The sequence below is a fragment of the Phoca vitulina genome, unplaced genomic scaffold, assembly GCF_004348235.1.
Source record: "Phoca vitulina isolate PV1807 unplaced genomic scaffold, GSC_HSeal_1.0 scaffold2, whole genome shotgun sequence".
Taxonomy (NCBI): domain Eukaryota; kingdom Metazoa; phylum Chordata; class Mammalia; order Carnivora; family Phocidae; genus Phoca; species Phoca vitulina.
In genome coordinates, this window is record NW_022589705.1 from 434,574 (window position 1) to 457,896 (window position 23,323).

At 46.9% G+C, this 23,323-nt stretch overlaps 1 protein-coding gene across 1 annotated transcript; it reads right to left on the reverse strand.

Moving 5' to 3' along the window:
• Window positions 1–702: 702 nt before the first annotated feature.
• GJA8 (gap junction protein alpha 8) lies at window positions 703–6,880 on the reverse strand. Its single transcript, XM_032415425.1, has 2 exons — window positions 6,824–6,880; window positions 703–2,063 (listed from the first exon to the last, which is right to left on the reverse strand). Exon 2 carries the CDS (start codon window positions 2,050–2,052, stop codon window positions 724–726), a length of 1,329 nt encoding a protein of 442 aa, XP_032271316.1. The 5' UTR covers window positions 2,053–2,063; window positions 6,824–6,880; the 3' UTR covers window positions 703–723.
• Between the last annotated feature and the right edge of the window lie 16,443 nt (window positions 6,881–23,323).

Here is a 23,323-nt window from a genome sequence, read left to right on the forward strand (position 1 = left end):
ACATTGCCAATCGGTGCCTCATAGGTTAAATTTGGCTTGCACACATTTTGTTTGGCCCACATGGCATCTTTAAAATTTAGTTGGCAATATTAAAAATTTCACTGAAAACTTTGGACTTCTGGCTTCTCTGGAAAAATCAGATGGTCAGGTACCACTGCTGGGTAATCAGGGCCTGGTCCTGAGCAGCAGCTGCCCTTTGCCCCCCAATCTTCACAATCCTAGACGTCCCATGGCATTAGAACAGGCCCACCCCACTGGTTGGAAGCACCTGCCTGCATCCTGTAGGATCTGAGCGTGGGCCCCCTGATATATGGTCATGTGGTGTCTGCTGGGGAAGTGCTGGGGTGATGAAAATCGGGCTGAGCTAGTGAGCTTGAGTCATGACTGGCAAAAAGCTACGAGGCAACCACAGTTCTGATTGGAGGGATTTCTATGGAGAAATGGGGATGAAAGCAGAGCTCCCCATTGTAGTTGGGGTAGAGGGGCAGGGCAGTCATTCGAGACTGGGAACTTCGATGGGACAATGGGTTTATCTTGGCGGCCCTTTCATACGGGAAATGTGGTTTCCTAGTTGTACAGCAAGTACCGTGCCCCTGCAGCACCTGTCCAACCAGGGGTGGGTGTGAGGGGAGGCACAGAAGACTCAAATCATGGTGGCATCTTTACGTTTTGGTCTTGCCCTATGTTAGCTCGGGTGTCTCCTTTTCTTTCTTTGGCCCCACTTCATACGGTTAGATCGTCTGACCTGGCCCGGCTGCTGGCTTTGCTCAGCCTGCTCAGCGGTCTGGTGTCATCCCTGGTCAGGTCTGGACCCAGTGAAGGCGACTTCTCCGCCGGCAGCCCTTGCTTTGGTACCTTCTCAGCCTGCAGCTCTTCCTTCTCACCCTCGTTCCCCACCTCGGGAGTCTCCACTTTCTCCCCCTCCAGCACTGTCATGGTCTCCTGCCCCTCAGTGCTCACTCTCTCGGCCTCCTGCCTCTTGTCTCCCGCCTCTGGTTCCGCCCCCTCGTCCACCGGCGGCTCCTGCCCCCCCCCTTCCTGGGCTCCCACCTGAGCGTAGGAAGGCAGTGTCTCTTGGTAAGCTCGGGACAGGTCCCCTAGGGGCCCCGTGCCCGCCTTCTCCTCGAACTGACTGAAAGGCTTGGCAGAAAGTGGGCTGGTCTCCACCATTCCGACCTCAGTCAAAGGGAAATAGTGCGACACGATTTTCTCTTCTTCCAGCAGCTGGTAGCCCTTGGCCTTCTGGATGGAGGAGACGGCAATGGAGTGGAGGGACTTCTCGGGGATCTCCCCCAGGGGCTGCTCCGCGGGCCTCTTGAAGGCAGACCGGATTCTCTTCAGGCCCAGGTGACTCATCTCCAGAATGTTGAGGAAGAGGGACACAGAGGCCACAGACAACATGAACAGGATGAAGATGGTTTTCTCCGTGGGCCGCGACACGAAGCAGTCCACCACGTTGGGGCAGGGCCACCGGCTGCAGCGGTACAGGGGCAGGATCCGGAAGCCGTACAGGAAGTAGTGGCCCACGATGAAGCCCACCTCGAAGAGGGTCTTGAAGATGATGTGGCAGATGTAGGTCCTCAGCAGGGTCCCCTCCAGCCGGAACTTCTTGGTGCCTTTGTGGCTGTTGCTGCCCTTCTTGATGCTGCCCTGCTCCGCGGCCGGCGTCACCCTGTCCCTGTCGCCGCCGTCGCCCGCCGCCTGCTGGCACAGCTCCTCGGCCATGCGCTCCTTGCGCTTCTCCTCCATGCGGACGTGGTGCACGGCGTGGCCCACGTACACCAGCGACGGCGTGGACACGAAGATGATCTGCAGCACCCAGAGGCGGATGTGCGAGATGGGGAAGGCCTCGTCGTAGCAGACGTTCTCGCAACCAGGCTGCTGGGTGTTGCACACGAAGTCCGACTGCTCGTCTCCCCACACGAACTCCGCCGCCGTGCCCAGGATGAGGATCCGGAAGATGAACAGCACAGTGAGCCACACTCTGCCGATGACCGTGGAGTGCTCATTCACCTCCTCCAAGATGTTCCCCAGGAAGCTCCAGTCGCCCATTTCTCACCCACCTGGAGGAGGGAGAAGGCAAGAGCTGAGCGGCCACGGTGCAATCCCCAGTCAGTCTCTCTCTGCTAACGCTCGGGGTACCTCTCTCCTTTCTGAATTCCTGGAACCGTCAGTATGTAAACAGCACCCATCGAGTGCTTCGTCTGTGCGGGCTAGGATGAGGGGACAAGGGCGGCATGAAGAATCTGCTTCCATTCGTTTCCTCATCTGCAAAAGGGGTTTAATGCTAATACCTGTTCTCAGTCACTGTGCCAGTCGTGGTCGGAAAGTATAAGTGAGGCAATACGTGTATAATTCCTTGAATTCCACCCCAAATCAGGGTTCATTGTTGACCGTAGATGGAAACCCATGGTTACGCGGCTTTAAGTCAAGACCACAAGCTAAACTAAGCTTCAGGAGGCATAATGCTGAAGAAAACCCTCTACTGTGGGTGTCTGGGCCCCCAACAGAATTCTCGGATGTGTGAAACTGCCTGTAGCCGTCTTCCTTTGACTGTGTTGAAATGTATAATGATGTGTTTGGAGGGAAGTGGAAGGAAAGAAACGTTTTTGAACATGTACTTTGTGACAGACTTTTGACATTCCATTATTTCATTTAATTTGATCCTACTAGACTGTAGTCTTCATAAGGCTACGGGCCATGCCTGTTTCGTTTACTGCTGCATACTCAGTGCCTGTCACAGAGCCCCGCACCTAGCGAAAGCTCAAAAAGCGTTTAACCAATTCGGTTTGAACACATGAGAAAACTGAAGTTCAGAGAGGTTAAACAAACTGAGATCAGACAGTTAAATAGCAGCAGTTTTGTCTGCCTGGTCCCAAAGGCTGAGTTCTTTCCACTACACCCTGGAGATACACTGCTTTCGATCAGAACTACACAATTCTGCAACTCTTGGACTCTTAATTTATGTTTTTTCTTCTCTAGGTTGACATCTGGAAACCATTCTTAACAGCTTCACAAATGGAGAGCACTATCTTTTTTATATTATTATTATTGCTCTTTTAAATCCAAAGAATGGGGAGAGTGCTTCAGGGAGGAATCATGTTACCGGGTGAGGAAGGTCCACTGAGACACTTTTAGTGTCCCACAGAATGAAAAGGCTTTAGGGTCTGTAACATGTGGCTACTTTAATAGAGCTAAAAATTTGTCGGAAAAAAAATACCATTAAACACGATAGCATATAATGCCCCTAGCAACAGCAATGACTAATGCACATGGGATCGAACTGACGGGGGTGATGTGTGTAAACTGGGACATTCACCCAGTGCAAACCTGTACTAACCTATGAAGGACTATGATCAAAACTTCCACCTTGGGGCACCTGGCTGGCTCAGTCTGAGAAGCGTGGGACTCTTGATCTTGGGGTTGTGGGTTCAAGTCCAACGTTGGGTGTAGAGATTTCTTAAATAACTAAATAAACTTAAAAAAAGAAAAAAAAAACCCTTCCACCTCAACCTGTGACAGATGCTCCTCCAGCCTGAACATTTCTGGAGTTGCAGTGTTTCTTCATCGTGGCTCTTAGACCAGGGCAAGAGCCCATGCTGGAGATGCCGCTCTGGGCTTCTTTCAGCCATGTCTCACCCTACAGAAGCCCACAGGGGCTAAGGAATATGCCCACCACTTTAATGACAGTGATATTTGTTAAACACTTGAATGAGTGATGAAAAGTGATATCTTAAATTAGGCGTGCTTTTCATCGCTAGGAAAGGATAAACAAAGTGGCATCTTAAAGCCTCCTTCCAACCTGTGGTTTGGAGTCTGGCCAGACAGTACGTGGAAGCAGACAATGACTGCAGGCATGAGCAATGCCCAACCTATGCTCTCAGGGTACGCACAACTACCGTCTGCTTTTTGTTGAAGGGCAGAGGGTGTTGCTCCTCTTGGGGCCCCAGAAACTCCCAATTAGGTAGGGCATCCAACAGCAGTTTCTCTCCTCCTGGGAAGGTGAGAGCGTCCGTGGCTCCCCAGTCATGACTCCAGCATTGGGAAGAGTTCCTTGTAGGAATGGGGGACTGAGAGTGGGAGAGGGTCCTCTACTCAGAACCAGCTGTTCAGAATCCCAACCACATGTGTCTAGTTATACTTCTGCTTTTAACATTCCTCCAAGGGCAGTTAAATCTAGTGCTTGCCCTGTAATGAGAGGCAGCCATTTCCATCACCTTCGGTGGGGGGGGGGGGGGGGGGGGGGGGGGGGAGGGAAGATGGGAAACCTCACAATCAGGTAAGCAGCCCAGGCATAAATCCTAGTGGTGTCAGAGCCAGGAAAACCCCAGTTTCTTATCACATGGTTCAATATAACATTCATGTGAAAACAACAATTTATGTAATTTATTCCCGTAAGATCAAGTCTGGCTTTAATGTATTCTACATCTGGGGTTGCTAATGGCTTATCCCCATTGATATATCAACTCGGTTTTGACACTCTTCCTTGTATTGTACTGTATTAGTCCTTTGGGATTTCTGTGTGTATTTCACTCATGTACCTACGTGGATGTGTGCGGCGAGCACACACTCCCAGGACTGCCTGTCTATCAATCTTGTTTCTCCCTTTGAGAATCAAAAGCTCTTGGAGGGCAGGGATCATTTTGCCTTCATCTTCTGTGAACCATCAGGACATAAAACAAAGACCTTCACCGAGTGGGTTCTCTATAAATACCAGTGCATGGGACTAACAGCAATAATTTGAAATCTGAAATTCTCAATCTCTGAGTGCATATAATACCAGCATTAATTAAAGCCTAGGGAACTCCAGTCTTTGCTGCAGTTAGCAGTGAGGAGACTGAGAACTTGCAAAGAAATACTAAATACCAAAAAAAGGATAGTAAATTGATCCAAAACGAGCTGTTTTGAGGGACTGTTTTGTATAAATAAACCAGAAGGCCAGTGATTCTTGACATGTGACTGTCGTGACACATATTCATAAAACATGAAGACCCTCCTGACCGCCCCATCAGTAATTTCCAAACTAAAGCCAAACAGGGCTGTGTCCTTCCACATCCTACCCTGCAATGCTAGGATTGAGTGTGTGTGTGTGAGTGTGTGTGTGTGTGTGTGTGTGTGTTTTAATGTCTAGTTACAAAGTTTTTCATGATAATGGAAGGAGAGAAATTAACTTAGGACAAAATCTTTCCAATTCCATGCTGTTGAAACAGACCAATTATACTTTTAAGAAGAGAAACTTTAGATGTGCTAAGGGAAGGTGCCTTGGGTCCCTGACTTCTATCAGTGAAAATTATACTTAAGGGAAGTCAGATCAGAGTATATCCGAACAAACTTCCACTGGAACAGGGAGTAATCTAAACCAAAGGAAGACTATTTCTGTTCCTCTTCTTCAAAGAGGAACAGATCTTTTACAGATAGAAAATAAACCGATGGAGTTCAAACCTCCACCACCACATCATCCCCCAGAACGTCCCACCAGAGGATTTGGTTTTAAGTAATGATTAAAATGACACCTTATGTTTGGGTATCCCTTGTCTATTTATAACTGATATACTTTTCCATATCTTATTTCAGTCCTCATAACAACCTGTGAATTAGGCCCGTGGTTCTCGGACTTGGACTTCACAGACTAGTAAAATAACAACAGCAGAATAGGGTGACCAACACAGGGCTACCAACTCCTAATTTTGCCAAGCAAGGACATAAAAATAAGAAACGTATTAAATCACTAATTATGACTGCATCATTTCATAAAAGGGGGATTTTCACCATCATTTCATAAAAGGGGAAGTTTCACACCACAGAAAAGACGTAATTTCAGAATTAAAGGCCTTTAAATTGAATACATTTAAGTTGGTAAAAAATTTACTGCTTTGCTTACTACATTATTATTACAGGCTGCTGGAAATTTCCTCTTGGACCAGAACCGACAGGTCCACAGAATGACTGAGAACAAGTGAAGCAGGCATTTTCAGCCTCCATTAACAGATAGGAAGGCGGACCGGGAGGTTAAATGAGTCAGTCTGCCAATGGGTCTCAGCTAGCGAGGACAGAGCAGGGACGTGAGCCCTGGTCTTCCAACCTTAAGCCCAGGGCCATTTCCAGTATAGCATCGTCTTCTCTTGGCCTTGCGAAGAGGCAGAACTCCACACTTACATCCGGGTTAACCAGTTCCCCAAAGGATTAGATGGCCACTTACCACTCCGGTTGGTGAGGGAGTGTAAACGAGCCTCCTTTCATGTTTCTAGAGCAGCCACTTTAAAGAGCAGCTCTCCTAGAGAGCCAACAAAGGCTGCTCCCAGGAAGACTTTTGTGGTCTTTAGCTAGACCTGTTCTTGTGCGCCATGAAATGCTCCAACATTGAAACTGCAGAGCATGAACCTTCCTCTACACCCACAGCACTCAGTAGTTATTACTGTTACACCTATCACGGGGGTCAAGGGAAAAAGTGCAAAACTCTTTCATAAACACCAAATACTTGTTTTAGGTCCCTCGGGATTCCTGGAGGCATGTTAATTCATTCTGAAAAATGAGAAAACCTTAAAAAGTCAAACTGTAGTTAGAATTTGGGCATCTCTCCTCCCCTCCCCCTCCGCCATTCGTACAGTCTTTTCCCTTCCAAACCTCTGCCAACTCTCAGGCCAATTCCAAGAGGGTTTTCAGAATTGGACTCTAAGTCCAGCCATCCCAGCCCAAGACCGAACCTTGGTGACAACGTTTTTCCTTTTGTAGAAACCTGGATATGGCCCTTGGATTAGGCTGGAAAAGAAGCCGGGTTGCAGGGGGGAAGGCTACAAACCAATATAACCCAAGGAAAACTTGCCAATAGGAGTAGGGTCCCCCGGAGAAATATGTGCTCTCTTTCTCTCTTGATGCTCAGCAGCAAAATGGCAACTTTGGGCTCTTTCCTTTGGCGCCTAAAAGCCCACCTCCCACTTCTCTATCCCGCCCCTACTGTGCTGCACGACTGAGCAGATATGACTGGATTGGCCCTGATGGGTAGGTTTTACTGTCCAGCAATATTTTAAGCTCCCAGCCAGACAGCTTTTATGAAGGGAGGGATGTTTGGAAAACAATAGGAGAGAGAGAGAATGGGAGAGCTGTGTTGGGCACAGAGGGGAGGAGGGTGGGGAAAAGCTGATGTGGGAAAGCTTAGATGGGCTTCTGTAGCCTCCAAAAGTGTCTTTTAGCAGCAGACCTGGCCCTCTGCTGCAGAAAACCTTTGGCTTCTCTCCAGAGGGCCTGAGCCTGGGGGTATTTTCCCAGTGCCTTATCATCAGCTTAGAGAATCCTCGGGATGTAGGGACAGTAAGAGGTCACCTATATGCATCCCCCTGCCCCCAGTCAGACTGTGCCAAACATGCCCCCCCCCAAAAAAAGAGTGGTGGGTCCTTTTCAAGGGTTGATCTATCATCCTCTATTGGGGGTTTGTTCTTGTGTCTCAAAGTTTCTTTCTTTGAAAGGAGCCTTAAGACTCCAAAGAATTCTGGTGCCATTTGTCAATATAATAACATTCCCCACCTTGTTTTACTCATAATTACAAATACTTTTGAGAAGCTGCAGAGTCAAGGGGATTATACAGTGTCAGCTAACAGTTTTAGACTCTCATGCCTCCAACTGCGAAATGGGGGTATGAGGTCTGGGTCACCAAGAAGCTCCGGGATGAAATACGTGTGTGGCCTAATGAGGAATGATGTTTGGGAAGCTAGCTTGGAGGGCATGACCACATGCTCTCTGCCTCCCTGAGGCCCACTCTCTTCCCATTGTCTGGGACTGACTGTTGCACTGGTATGAAAAATGGTTGTATTGACCACTTTTTCCAAACCCCAAACTGGGGCATTTTATTATATAAGTTTATGTGTGGAAACAGGGGAGCAAAAATAGTTGAAACTGGGATTGTTTTAGGAAATCTACACTGTATGATTACTGAATGGAAGACAACTATGAGGGTAAACCAGGAAAAAAGAATCTAAGTGCTTGCCTCTTCTCTACCCTCATTTCCTGTCCTTTCTGGTGTCATGGGCATGTTGCATTTTGATGGTGGTGGTTTGAAGGGGGATGCTACCAAAATTGTATGAGTCTCAAATTCCAGTCGTATTACAATGTTCACTAGCTCAAGCCTTATTTACTTTAGAATTCTGATTTCTTTCAGACTTCAAATTTGAAGGAGTAGTCTAATTGGGATAGAACCTTCTAGAGAATCCCTCAGTTAAAAACAACTGGCCAACGCTGTTCCTGAATATCAACGAGGCAAGAAGTCAGAGGAGAGAGGGAAGGAAACCTAATCAGTGTTTCTTTTGAGAGCATTTGGTAAATGTTGATTCCTGAAGCTTGTGCTTTCTCTGAGATATTCCAGAAACCACAAACTGCTCTTCAGATGAATTTCTCTCCTCCAGCGCTTCCCAGGCTAACTTGACTTATGTGGTAGAACAGTCCCATCTCCTGACATCATAGTGTGAGAGATGGTCGTAGAGGATGTGTTCGAGTCTGGAAAAATAAGGAATGTCATCAGACCAACTATAGTCTCTCAGGTTTGGACGGGTCTAGCTTTGTAATTTAGTACTTTCTTTGCTTATTTACTCCCTGGGTGTTGAAGACACTCTGCTAATAGTACCCAATTGATTGAATTATTTTTGTTGTCACATCTTCTGTTTGCAGTCTTTGAAAACATAAGCACTCAATCCCTTATCTCTTGAGGAACATTTTGAAAGAGGTGGGAGAGAGGCTCATCCCAGCCTCATCTGTCGTTAAGAGATGTCCTAACCAGCAATTAGAGTCAGTTTCTCAGGTCTTTCAGTGGGAAGTCTTCTTGTGGTGGCTCTATTGTTTTATTTGATGTAAATAAAGCTCTAGAACATGGGACATAACTACATTCGAATGCAAATGCCACTTTTATGTTCTGTAGTATGGATTATTAGATCACTGACGTTTTGGATAATTTAACGGTGGCATTCTTTTACCAGGGCGTGTTTTGGAAGCAGTGAAGCAGTTATGTGTGGGACGATCATGGGATTTTCAGTGGGAAGACCTGGCTCTGGGTGTGGCCCTTTCACTTTTTATTTGTGAGCAGTTTGCTCAGCCTCTCTGGGTCTCGGTTTTCTCAACTATGGAAGAGAGTTGAAAATGACTGCCTTTCCTGTTTTGTGAAAAGGCCACTGATATAACCCATGCAATGCTGTGAATCCCTGTCCACTTGTTAGTTATGTTCACTGTGACCTCCTCCCCTTCTGAGTCTGGCTGTGTCCTGTGCCCCAGGGTCATGGGTTGGCTTGTTTCTAAGTGGGCCTTGATTATGGTCATAATATGCTTTCCTTCCATGGGGAAAATGTCAGAATTGGAAAAGACCAGAAGAAATTGGGGGCCTCAGTTCTCTCATTTTATAGGTGGGGAAGCCAGTTCGGGGTGGAAATGACATCCTGAGGTCGTGGTGTAGCTCTGAGGCCCAGGCAATTTCCATGGCTCTGGATGCCTCCATGTAGGGGGTATCGACTCACTCAGCAGCAGGCTCTTTAGGGAGAACCATGAGCCCTAGCATGGGTAGAAGGGCAGGCAGACAGATGTATGGGGCCTGAGGGGACTGTTCTCAGTCAATCTCAATGACTGGAATTAGGAGGCACAGAATCTCTCTCTTCCAGCTGCTTGGGTGTGCAAGGGAGAATGAGTCTATGAGAAACCCAGGACCAGGGGCTGTGGGTGAATTGGGTTATTTCCCTGAATGTCCAGGCCTGGTTCTGACTTCGTGGGTAATGTTTGGAGATTCATTTCACAAGCATTTTCCGAGCTCCCACCCCATGAGGTGTTTGGGACCCATCAGTGAGTAAAACAGAGATCCCCTGCCATAGCAGAGCTTATAGTCTAGTGGGGGAGGCGGCAGATTCTCATTAAACACAATAACTCAGGGAGTAGGTTAGGAGGTGATAAGAGCTACCGCCCAGTGGAAAAGTCTGTCGAGGGGCAGGGATTGGGACAGTCAGTGGAGGAGAGGTGGTGCTCACACAGACCTCACTGAGAAGGGGAGGTTGAGCCCACTTTAAAGAGGGTGAGGGAGGGAGCTGTGCGGGTATAGGGGGAAGAATAAGGCAGGCCAATTCTTGCAACAGCCGGGCTGGAACAGTGGGTGTGGACAAAAACTGCTGGGAAATGTAATTTTTGTCTCCTGATTGCTCATCCATGGATGGTTGGTTCACCTTCACGTCTTTAAAACAGCAACAACACCAAGAAACGAGATACCCAGCCTCCAACGTGCAACTTTGCCCTTCTCTTCTGCCACACACTTTTGCGAAGTGGTCAGTGTGGGCCTGGCATTGGGCTGGGAGCAGGAACTTGGATGAAGCCCAGGCCTGAGGCGATGCCTAGCACGCGGAGTGTGCAGAGACGCCTCACGCCCATCTGCTAGAGGAGAGGGAGGACGTGGAGGGGGCTCTGGTCTCCCAGGCCCCAATTCCCACGTCTGGTCTTAGAACCGGGGCCTCCGTCTTTTAGGAAGCTGAACAGAGAAGCAGTGAAACACCAGGCTTTGGAGTGAGTTTGGTTCAGCATCGCCCCGAGTCAGCTGCCTGACCTCGCTCCTGTGACTTTCCTCATTTCCTCCTCAGTTTCCTCCTGTGCAAAATGGGAACCAGCATCTCCTTATAGAGACAGAGTGATTCAGTAAAACAATGTGCATAAACTGGGTTTAGTACTTGACATTTGGCGAGCACTTGCTAAGTAGTAACTGCCATTAGCACTACTAGGAAGAAGGTTTGGCTACTCCCCGAAGGAGGTCGAGGGTTCTTTGCTTAAGCAGCGGTGGGATCAATGCTTTGCTTTTTCTTGTTTGCGCCACCTGGAGAGGCCCAGAGGTGAGCCACGGCCCTCTCTGTCCCTCCTCCCTGGCCAATTTGGTTGTGAGCCAGAGATTCTTCTTTATCGCAGCCATTTGGCTGAGATTCAAGGGCTCCTGTGCCCTGAGGGGCAAGGGGTGGGCCGGAGCGGGGGACAGGGGTCACTTTCACTGCGGAGAGGATTTCCCGCACAGACGGTTGTCAGGACAAGGCCGGGCACTCTATTGAACGGAGCAGCTCATGCATGAGAGCAGATTGTGCCAATTCTATGGAGCACGACCCCTCGGCCCCGGCTTCTCCTGCTAACAAAGTTATCTTTCCCAATCTGCTTAGGCAGAAGGGGACCCACTTCCTGTCCTTGTGCTGAGCATGCAGAGCAAGCAGGACCCAGGCCAGGCCTAGGGCTGGCTCTCGGCATGCCCCCCCCCCAATTTCTCCCCTCTCCCCGCTAAAAGTCTTGGGTTCTCCTCAGCTGCCTGGAACCTTGGTTAGAGGAGTGCAGGCTGCAGAAAGCGGCCATTGGCTGGATCAGGACTAGGGAGTGTCCTGACATTCTAGCTGCCTGGGGAGGTGCAGAGAGAACATCCCAGAAGAGGGGGAGGGAAAGAGGCTGATGCAGCCTCAGATTTGCTGGGGTGGGAGCAGTGGTTGATGCTGTAAGTCGGTGGGTCTCAAACCGCGGTTCCCCATGTCAGTGGAGGGAGCATTGCCGAGGAACTTGTTAGGGGTGCGGCCCCTACCCCAGACCGACTGAAGCAGAAACCTTGAGGGTGGAGACCAGAAAACAGTTTTAAAAAGCCCTCCAGGTAGTTCTAGTGCATGCTAAAATTTTAGAACCGCTGTTCGAGGTAGCCCAGGCTACTAGGATTGGTCGTGCTGGCCCCCGAGCCCAAAACGTTTGTATCACAGCCCTCTCCTACTCCCCACTGCTCTTCCTGGCACCAGCCTCCACCATGAGGCCCTGGGAACCTGTCTTTGGGTCCATCCAGAAAACAGACCAACTAATATAATATCAGAAGTCAGAAGGGGAGAAAAAGATTTTGTCTATACGTGGTGTGGGCAGCTGTGCTCCTACACGGAGGGGTGGGCCGATTTGTCTCCATTTTACTGAGACTCAGCAAGGTTAAGTAATTTGCCCGCGGTCACAGAAAGAAAGGGGCAGGGCGAGGACTGGAACCAGATCTGCTTGACTCCAAAGCCCATGTTTGCTCTGGCTGTCCATGCTGTCGCCTTTAATTATGAGATTCAGTTCTACAGTGCTGACCTTTCAGAGCATTTGGGGTCTCCGGTCTTTGTGCTAATCAGTTAACATTTGCGTGTTTAAAAAAGGTTTTTTTTGTCCTGAAAAATCCACATAGCTGCAAATATTTTCTAAATAGAGGCATTCACTTTGTACATACCCGTGTATTTTTTAAAAACGTACATACAGCATGAATGCTTGCACAATGAAAAGAATCAAACAATATAGGGACAAACGCAGGATAAAGAGTAAAGATCTCTGCTTACCTTCTTCTTCTCATCTCCTGGTCACTGAAACCACACTTAACAGTTTGGTGTGTGTCCTTCCAGATGCTTTTTGCTTTTTAAAGATACACTTCATATATACATATTAATATATGCCTAATATATCTCGATATCTTTGCTGTATATGTATACATCGTCTGCAATAATATTCCATCATGGGGCGCCTGGGTGGCTCAGTCGTTAGGCGTCTGCCTTCGCCTCAGGTCATGATCCCAGGGTCCTGGGTTCGAGCCCTGCATCGGGCTCCCTGCTCAGCAGGAAGCCTGCTTCTCCCTCTCCCACTCCCCCTGTTTGTGTTCCCTCTCTCACTGTGTCTCTCTCTGTCAAATAAATAAATAAAATCTTAAAAAAAAAATAATATCCCACCATAAGGACATCCTGTAAATTTGTTCAGTCTGTTCTCTGTTGAAGGACATTAGGTTGCTTCCATGTGTTTTGCTACTACAAACTTTCAAAAAATGATAAACATCTATATGTACATATTTTGAGGCAAATGTAGGAATAGTTTTGGAGGATGTATCCCTGGAGGTAGAACGGATTGCTCAAAACAGGCATGACCTGAAAGTCAGTAAGTACCACCAATTACTCTCAAAAGAGACTGCGCCCGACTATACCTACAGGCTCAGTAGAGTGTGGGAGCAGGCGCTTCGTGATCTAGTTTTACCATCGCCGGCTATTGTCCCTCTTTACATTTCTTTTTGACAACAGGATGAGCAGGAGATATTCTTTATTTTAATCAGCAATTTTCTGATTATCGGATGACTCATATATTTACGAGCCATTTGCATTTCTTTTTCTCTGGATCGCGCACTCATATCCTTTGTCCGTTTTAGGGGGGGCAGTTATTTGCCTTTTCCTTGTTGGTTTGTAAACTCTTTTTATAGGCCATGGTTAATATTTCTCTGTCATAAGTATTGTAAAATTTTTTCATACGATGACTGGTATGTTTTGCTGTACAAGAGGATTTATATTTTTATCTAATCAAATCTGTCATTAAAAAATTTGCAGTTTCTCGTCTTTGTACCTGGCTTAGGCTTCTACATTTCATTAAAATTCAGAAGACCAGTTAGGAAAGAAATTTGCCAGGGTAGATTCTGTTTCAGTTCAGCATTTAAGCCTGGATCCCTGAAAAACTGAATTGTCAGAGCAATATGAACCCTGTCTATTCTCCTCCTAGTTTTGGCTATAGTGGCCTTTTAATTTTAATAATAAAGGAATTATGTAAATTGCATTCATTGTCTTGGTACATTTGGCAACAGATTTTCATCATCATCATCATTTTCCAGGGCCTATTTGATTTGCAAATCAGAAAACCAAACCTGGGGATGGGCTGTGTCATTTTGCTTCTTGTAGGTGTTTTTGTTTTGCTTCTTTATGGTTTTGGATGCCTGATCTGTACTTCTATTCAGATAACACATGTGGGTGGAGAGAGAGCATGGAACTATTATTTTCTTTTTCACAGGCATATTTTCTACCCTTTTATGGGGAGGACATTTCTTTCTTTTTCTTTTTGCCTTAACCTTTTCTTTGTGGCAAATAAAATAGCTGCAGTCTGGGCCAGTTACCCCAAATTCCAAAAAAGCCTGCCTCCTTTTTTAATCCTTTACCACTTGGTTTCTTTTTGACTTAAGTAAGTGGCTTGACTCTGATCAGATTTATCAGGAAGAATATGGTTCTGGCAGCTGGAAAACTTCAGTCTATGGTTTAATCTCCATCACCAACCAAGGACTTTGGTTTCTCCATCTTTGAAGTCAATCTCCTGTGTCATCTACCACGGTTCCCAGTCCAAAGAAGACTGAGGGGTGTTTTCTGTCCACTCCTCAGTTTCCTGAATCATAACATGGGTAAACAATGAGACATGCCTGGCTCAGTTGTTTTTTTTTTTTAAAGATTTTATTTATTCATTTGATACACAGAGATAGATAGAGAGAGAGAGAGCATGAGCAGGGAGAGAGGCAGAGGGAGAGGGAGAAGCAGGCTCCCTGCTGAGCCAGGAGCCCCATGTGGGGCTCGATCCCAGGGACCTGAGCCGAAGGCAGACGCTTAACCATCTGAGCCACCCAGGCGCCCCTGGCTGAGTTGTTTTGAGGGTTAAATAAGAGAATACAGAATTTTACAAATGCACACGATGAAAAGTTGTTCTTCAGAAGCAAGTTTGGTTTCTTTTGGGGGTCATGCTGCTCTTGTACCACTAGATGGCGTTATCAACACAGCCAGCTGGCTAAGATGGTTCTGTTTGAAGTCCAAGCAGGGGAAAGGGGATCCCCACTTCCTTTTCTTCCCTATGAATGAAATATATTTAGCAACGATGATTACAGATATAACAAAGAAGCTTTCATTTTTGCTGAACATCATTTGCTACTGCCAAAGCTTTTCTTAGGCAACAGACTGCCCTGAGGAATGGTTGTTAAGTAGGGCCAAGAAGCCAGAGTGGTTTTTTTGAAACACAAATTTGATCATGTCCTTCCCCTTCTTAAAACCCTTCTGTAGCTTGCTATTAAAATACAGAGATACTGTTTAACATTTTTATTTTAAGTTCAACCTTGTTCTGGAATTGAGGGTATAAAATAAGTCATTCATGTCAAGGGCAACGTGCCCCTTGTCCCGCCTCTCAGGCACCACAGGACCCCTGAAACTCCAGGAAACAAGGCTCAAGAATCAGGACAGAATGAAGCTTGGGGCCTTTAACATATCGCATAGGGTCCTCTGCTGTCTGAGGCTTGCCTGTTACTCCAGCCCATATCTTGCCACTCTTCACTTTGCTCTTGTCCTTCAGCTACTGTAATCTACTGAGTTCCCTACACACAGCACCCTGATTCTTGCCTCTGTGCCTCTGTCCCTGCAGTCCCCTCTACTTTGAACCTCCCTCCCCAACTCTGATGCATCCATCAAGGCTCAGCTTGGGCTTTCCTTCCTTCAGGAATTCTTCTCTGACCCCATCTAGGTTAGATTTCCAGAGGTCACTCATGCATCTTTCTTCTCTGCTAGTCTTTGAGATTTGTGAGTGCAGGGAATGTGTCGTTCTCATATCTATTTTAGGAAGGCCAGTACAATGAGAGAACTCAATGGCTTTTTGTGGAATGAATAAATGAATGAGTGATGAACACAGAGAAAGGCATTCCAGATAGACGGGATGGCAGGAGATGAAGATGTAGAAGTAAGTTGGAGAAGGAGGTGAGTGTTTTGGGGAGTGGATGGTTTGAGTCCAGGAGTAAGGGGAGTTCTTCCCACGCTCCAGGCTGAGCCACTCACTAGAAACCAAGGTGATCCCTGTCGTCTCAAAGCTCCAGCATTAGTCCCCATGAAGGTCACGGGGGGTGGGGGTGGGGGTGGGGGTGGCGGAGGGGGAGCGGAGGTGGGATTGTATGGCAGCTGTAAGAGAAGCCCCAGAAGCGGCCTGCTTCTAAGAATAAATTTGACAGTGACCTTCAGTGGCCTGGGATTGAGGGTCTGGAGCTGCTTAGGCTGCACCTAAACGTGAGGTCCCCGACACAAATGACCTTTGCCAGAAATTAAACACACACACACACACACACACACACACACACACACACACACACAATCTCTTTCTCTGTTTTCTTCCTCTTCTGAGACCGGATCGTCTTTTTCTTCTGAGGGTCTCTGAGAAGGGTATACAGGACAGGGCTCCTTGGGTTAATGAAGGTGACCTTTCTCAACTGGGCAAACGCTCAGGGAGCAGCCCACATGGTTCCAGGAGGAAAAGGCTGCAGAGGAAAAGGGCCCGGGAGGTAGGGAGGTAGTTCTTGTTCCTTGTGATTGCAAACACAAGAATCAGTCTCGAGTCAGCACTGTGTGTGGGAACCAAGACATCTGACCACAGAGTTGTCACCCTCTGGCCTCTGGACCTGTAGGGCATGAGGTTTTCAAAAAAACTAGAAGATGTCCCTTCCCCCTAAAAACAGAGATGGAATTGCCGCACTCCCTCACCCCGGCAGCTTCCTAAGCAGCAGACTCACCTGCCGAGGTGCTCCAGGGCATACTTCGGAGGTAGGATGTTGCCTTCCTGTTGCCTCATCCCAAGCCTTTCCCATGGAATGGCACCTCCAGCCCCTGAAACTGGAGTCTTTATTTGCTTACACCTGTGAGGTGATACAGAACTGAAGAAGCTTCGGTCTCTGGCCAGTTTATGCCCCATCCTACCCTCCAGGGTGACACTGGGAAGAGGCTGCCCACTTGCCAAAGACTTGCTGCCCCAGGCCCCTGTACTTCCTTAGGTCTGGTGGCTACTGAGGAAGCTGGGATTTCCCGAAACTTTTGTGCTGCTGATGTGACTTGCTGAGGCCAGCCTCTTCGCTGGCACCAGGCCCCTTTTCTCCAGATAGTCCGCCAAAATAGGTCAAAGCCAGTTTCCAGTCTCACAGGCAGGAAGGGACTCTGGCCATGTAAATGGAGAGTGTGGGAGCCCCAGAGGAGAAACATCTAGCCCTCCTGACATTACCACAGTCACAGGGCTTCACATGTGCCCCCGACACATGTTAGTTTCCCCCTCCAAACCTCACAGGGGGGCATGATGGTGACAAGTCCCATTGAGTGTGAGAGCCAGCAAAGGACAGAGAAGAGTGTTGACAAAGCAGAGAGGGGAACTCTAAAGCCTCCGAATTCCTAGGAGTGGGTAAACGCAGCTCATAGCCTGCTTTGCTCAGCCAGCCCAGGGCTCCAGGGAGGTGGATGCCTTCCTCTCTTAACTCCCAGTGTGAACCTCCCTAGAGGGCAGACGTGGCTCTTGACCTAAAACTGGGAGGAAAACCACTTGGAATTTTTTTTTAAATTTTTTCTTACTTCATTTTCCTTCTGAGCATCCAAACAATGCCTCTCCAGGCAGCCGGGCATGGCTGTCGTAAAATGCAGCTGAAATCCGTATCTATGGAAACAGGCTGGCTCCTTTTGCCTCTCTCCCTCCCTGCGTCTGTGTTGGCCCGGGTGGGTCTAGACTCCAGGCTCCGCGCTCTGAGGTAGGGGCTGCTCTGGCTGAGCCCTGCCCGCCCTGCCGTGCTGCCCTCCTCCCACCAGGGGCAGAGGGAGTGATGGGAGGAGAGTGATGGGGGGTGGGAGGTGGGGGGAGGGGGCGCAAAGCTTCAGATAGTCCCAGAGAGGCAGTGCAGAAGAAAGAGTGTGTCTGTCTAGGGCTCCGGGGAAAGCAGGCGTGCCGCTCCATGGGGACAGCAGTGACCTGGGCACTTGGATCTCCAGGTTACTCTCCTGGCTTTTGAGCTCAAGACGCAGACATTTACTCAGTCAACAAAGTTCTTTCCTGCCTTCTTCATGCACCCTGGGTTTGGCTATGATTCTCTGGGCCTTTCTTCCTTTGCCTAAAAAGGCAGTTCATTACTCCTTAGGGGTACATATGTGATGGTGTTTGGTTTAAGTGGTTTTTTTTTTTTTTTTCTCTTGGATTTAAGACAAATGAAAATCAGTCTGCTTCAACTTGGCAGAATGGACTGAAATGGAAACAAAGACATCAGAGCTCTCTTCTCCTCGGCCCTAATCTGCTGACTTACCAAACCACACGTTTTCTTGCAGGGGCAACCTGTCTTTAAACCAGGCCCTGCAGACAGGTCTGGCTCATGAGTTGGGAAGTTGGCGGGGAGGGTTGGGGGGCAAGGTGATGATGTTGGGGGACCTCACTATCTGACAAAAAGTGTCATGTAACAGAGTTTCTAGGAGATCATTTCCATTCCAACATTGTGCCTTTGCGTGGGCAGTCCAGGAAAGCATCCAGAACGCCACCAACATCGTCCTTGCGTCACTAGTGGGCGATGCTGTCTCTTTTTTGCCCCACGCAGGGTTTTTTTTGTTTGTTTGTTTGTTTGTTTGTTTGTTTTAGGACTTCTTCAGAGACTGTGGGCCAAGAAAGAGGCCACTTTCAGGTGTGCCTTGGAGTGGATGAACTCTATTCATCACACCAGAATAGAAGGGCATAGTTTAAATGTGAGTGGCTGAGAAGATGGGAAGGCAAAGGGACAAAGCCTGGCCTTAACTTGGGGGACTGTTTATCGTGGGATCATATTTGCTTGCCCTCCCTCACTCTGTTTAGTGAGCTGGTGCCCCAGAGGGTATCCCCCACTCTCCTCTTCTTTTCCTACTCACTAGCTCCTTTCATCACTGCAATATTTGCCCTATTTCTCATGGCTCCCCAAACCGCCAAACCTGAGAGTCTCAAGATTCTCTGCTATACCCCCTTCCCTCTCCCAGGCCTGCCCTGTTTCCTCTGCTCCTGCACTATTTGACTGTATGTACCCCGGGAAATATTTGGTCACGAAAGGGCAAAAGTATATTGTGTACTGTTGGTTCATGTGATGGCAAAGCAAAGAACCTCAGCAGGTGGCAGTCTCTGACCTCGGAGATTAGAGGCCCCGGAGACAGCAGCACTCTGGGGCCATTCTGACTGGAGTAGGGAAGAGTCCATTCTAGGAGTTATGGCTGGGATTGTGTGAATTTAGCTCCTCCAGCTGCTTGCTACCATTACTGGAAGCCTCTGTAGCTGGAGGCAGGGTTGGTGGAGTTCCCGGGGCCCTAGAAGGTGTATGGGAAGGGGCCTCCTCTTGGGTGAGCTGCCTACCTTGCACTTGCCCTCCAAAAGCCACTGTGACAGCCTGCACCAACAGAGGCTCCAGGCTCCTACTCTCCAATTCATGCTCTCCTTGGCCTGTCCGCAAACCCAAGAGAGTGGAGACTTCCGAGGAATTTCTCTGCCCACTAGATGCAGTAGGCACATTTTCACGTCCTTTTAAAGGATGAGGGGGCTTTGCATGGAAGACTCTGTAGTTGGAGTTCATCACTGGCTTTCTCAACATGGTGTAGTATTTTCTTTGCTCTCAGACTCTGTAACCAGACAGGCTGGCCCTGAACCTACCACTTACTGGCTATGTGATATTTGGCAAATTAACTCTTTGAAATCTCAGCTTTATCATCTGTAGATGAGGATGAGTGTAATGGGGATTTAATGAGATACTCCATGTAAAGTACTTGGCCCAACGGATGGCACGTAAATGGTCACTGTCATTTATCTTGAAATGCAGTAGAGCGTAGTAGCTAAGCCAGCTGGCTCAAACTGGGACTCTACCACTTACTAGCTGTGTGATAGCGAGCAAATCATTTAATCTCTCTGTGCCTCGGTTGCCTTATATGTAAAATGCAGTTTAATAATAGTACCCATTTGTTAGGATTGGCTAGCTAATGCAAATGGAGCCCTGAAAACAGTTCCTGGCACATAGTAAGGATCCCGAGAAGGCTAGCCCTCGTTGCCTGCAGAGCCGAAGCCTGGATTATCCAAGGGTGATCTGCATTTGGCTCTGGAGTACTGTGATGACTGTTTTAGGAGAATTCTTTGCTCATTTGACTTAGTTTACACTACGATGAATCTGTATTTGTTGCTTGTACAGCTGGGAAATGCTGGGGCTAGGGGCTCAGAACATGGTTGAGGGAAGCCTGTTGGAAATGCAAGATATGAAGCAGGGAGTGCAGACAACAGATCATTTTGAGATACTTGTTTGGCACCTTTTGGCCATGGTCCTGGATAGTTTTTCTTTTACTATATATCAACGTGGAGAGAAAGATTATATTGGCATACTAATTTTGCAAGTGGAGAGATAGGTGATTGAGACAGATGATGTGCTCCTCACAAAGCGTGCAAAGGTGGGTTCCATACTTCACCCACACACCAATTACATTTAAAAATAAAAATTAATCAAAGCAGCTTTTGGCACTGCCAGACAGAACAGGTCATGGACAGTGTGTTTGACACGTCATTCAACCGTGTTGGCAGCCTTAGGCACAGCTACAGTGAATCTGGGGTAACGCCAGGAATAAAGCACAGCTCAGGGCTTCCATCACACCTCCCTGATTGTTCATTTATTTTTAGAGTCTCCAACAAGAAAATTTTAAGGAAAAAAAAGAAAGACAATACTGTGTGTGTGTGTGTGTGGGGGGAATCAGGAAAGAGCCATGCAGAAAAATCTGAAATTTTCCTAAAATTTTCAAAATATATATTGTAAATTTCAGGATGCTTTCTAGGTCCTGGGTCACTGTGATAAGACAATCTCTAAAATGTATCACTATCTTCTCGGAGGAGAATCTTGAAGAACAGAAAGACCAGAATGAGGGCAACGTGCCATCACTCTTTCTAAAAACGTGAAAAGAATTAATCTGGAGAAATAACCTATTAGGGCTGACAACTGTTTAAGTAAAACTGATGGAATGGAATTGGGAAGAAAATCCTCTCCTGGTTTCTTCAACGAGATGATGATTCATTAGCAGCGAGAGTTAGGGGTGTCGGCAGTCCTGTGCTGATTATCGGTGGAGTGGTAGCCTGGGTTATACAAAAAGATCTTTGGGAAATGTCATGGTATTTGTTTTGGCAGTAGATTAATTTTTCAACTTAACCTGTTAGCTCAGTTACAAGTATTTTATTAGAGAGTGATGGGCTTATGCGTGCTCTAACCTCCTTTTATTCAAGAAATATTTATCAAGGACAAACTCTGTGCCAGGCGCTGACCTAGGGGCTGGAAAGACAATGCTGCACTAGATAGACATGGCCCCCATTCTCGTGGAGAGGGGAATCGACCAAATAATATACATAAGTAATTCTTGAATTAATATTGTCTCAGTGAAGCAGACATACAGAGTGGGAAATATGCATACAATGAAGAGTTGGCCTTCCCAGAGGGTTAGAAATTTGAAAGCCCTTGGAGAACTATGACGTGCTAACTAAAAGTTGGAGCAACGCCCTACTCCATGCTTTGTTTGGATTCATGGTCAGTTTCTGAATCGGCACAAGTTTGCTCCTGCCTAAAGCCTAGGCCACTGTTTCTGCTGGAGCTTTCTCTCTTGAAGGAGGCTAACTTCCTTCTCTGAACACTACATGGTAAATGGGAAAGGTCCCCGAGGTGGAAGGGAATAGATTGAGAAATGGTTCTGTCAAGTATTAGAGCAGAGAAATTGGTCCGGCTCTCTTCATCATCCATTTTTGTTGGAAATCGGACAAAAAATAAGAGTACAACAACCCCTTGATCAAAACTGTAAGCAAGAGGGTCTGCTACTGTCCATCACTCATGCTGTAAGGGACTGACATGATGTAGTTCTTAGGTACCAATTATATCCTAAGAGTTAGACATATGTGGATGTGAACATCAATGTTATTACGAGAAATGAAAATGTTATCCCCCTAAAACTGAAGAGCCTCTTTTCTAATAGTTAGCCCTTATTAAATACACATGTAAGAGCTTGTGCTTTTACAAAATACATCATCTCATTTGATCAGCATGTAAGCCCTATAAAGTGGCTCTTTTATTCCCATTTTACAGATGGGGGAATGGAGGTTAAATGCATTAGTTCACTTTTCCAAGGTCACAGTGCTAAGAAGTGGCAGAATCTGAATTTATACCCAGGCCCCCCTGCATTTTAAAGCCTGGGTTTTTTCCCCTTACACTGCGGTACTTGTCCTTTGGAGAATGTAGAGGTAGAGATAGCAGCTGGAGTTTGAGACTCTGGTAACATGATTTGCTTTCTCTTGATAAAGAAACAAGAGTGGGGGTGGGATGGAGAGACTTTACGACTGAGCTTTAAACTGGGGATTAATGGAAGCAGATCTTGCATCATTTTAAGTTCAGCGTGTTTTTTTTGGGTGAGCCCTGGTGTGAAAGGCTAGGAAATAAGACGTCTGCTCCGAGGTGGGGGTAGAAGATCCTGTACCCTCACATGCCCATTAAAATGAGAGATGAAGTATCATCAGTCAGGAGAGGGCTCGGGTAAAAGAAACTGAGACTGTGAATGGCAAATAAAAAAGAGCATTAAAGGGACCAAGACCCAGAGGATCATAGAGAAAAGGGACACATAGCTCCTTGTCAAGCTGGAGTTATTTTTGTTTCAAGAGACACCAAAGTCCTCCTCTAGCCCTTGTCCCTCAGTCTTGGTAACCTGAAGCTCTGTGGGTCATTCATGCTAACTTTGTCCCCTTCATGGCTCCCTGTATAATTAGATCCAACCTTTTAGGGAACAGAGCCCTGGCAGAGATGTCTTATGGTTTATGCATAACCCAGTTCCTTTCATGTTTCCTGCTGTAAATTTTTGCTTGTAAATTGCTTTTTTGAAACCCCATTGTAACCATTCCTGGGGGTGGGACTTTTTATCTTTTATTTTTTTAAGTAACCAGACCATTCGGCTGGTGTTTGGCAGACTGCTAAAGTAGATTGGAAGAAGAGGCAGTAAAAGAACTGTGCAGAGACAGCACTGTAAGAACACTGAGAAGATTAGTGTCCAGGGATTTTTGGTCTCTGATCTTCCTTCTTGTACTGTCCATAAGAAATCAGCCTCGGACTGCCTTCTCCAGCTGCCTTATAAAATGTTAACCTTCCAATTGTGTGATTTTGCCTGTTGCCATTTCTTCTATTCTTGGAAATATAAAATCTTTGGTCCTGAAGGGATCTTTTTTCTCCTTCATGTTAGTTTTATGTTTAATGGTTTTCATAACCTCTTTAAACTGGTCTTTTTTCCACTAGCATAGTCAAATGGAATTCGTGTTTTCCTGCCTAGAAGTTAATTAGCTTAGTTTAAGAATGGACTTAATGTGGCTCTAACTTTAACTTAAGAACAATTGAAATAAGGGCGCCTGGGTGGCTCAGTTGGTTAAGTGGCTGACTCTTGATCTCAGCTCAGGTCTTGATCTCAGGGTCGTGAGTTTGAGCCCCATGTTGGGCTCCACACTGGATGTGGAGCCTACCTAAAAAAAAAAAAAAAAAAAAAAGAATAAAACCCAACTGAAATAATAATCACAATACTCATAACACTGAATATAATCAATGAAAGCAAACCCTAGCCTACTGCAGTAGGGGCTGGTGGTTGATTCATTTGTAGTATTTGTTCGACACACTTATCTGTTGGGCCAACTCAGTTCTAAAACCCATCATTCTTGACAACCTGTTCAAAGTCTGAAAGTGTTTACAGTGAAGATGATCACT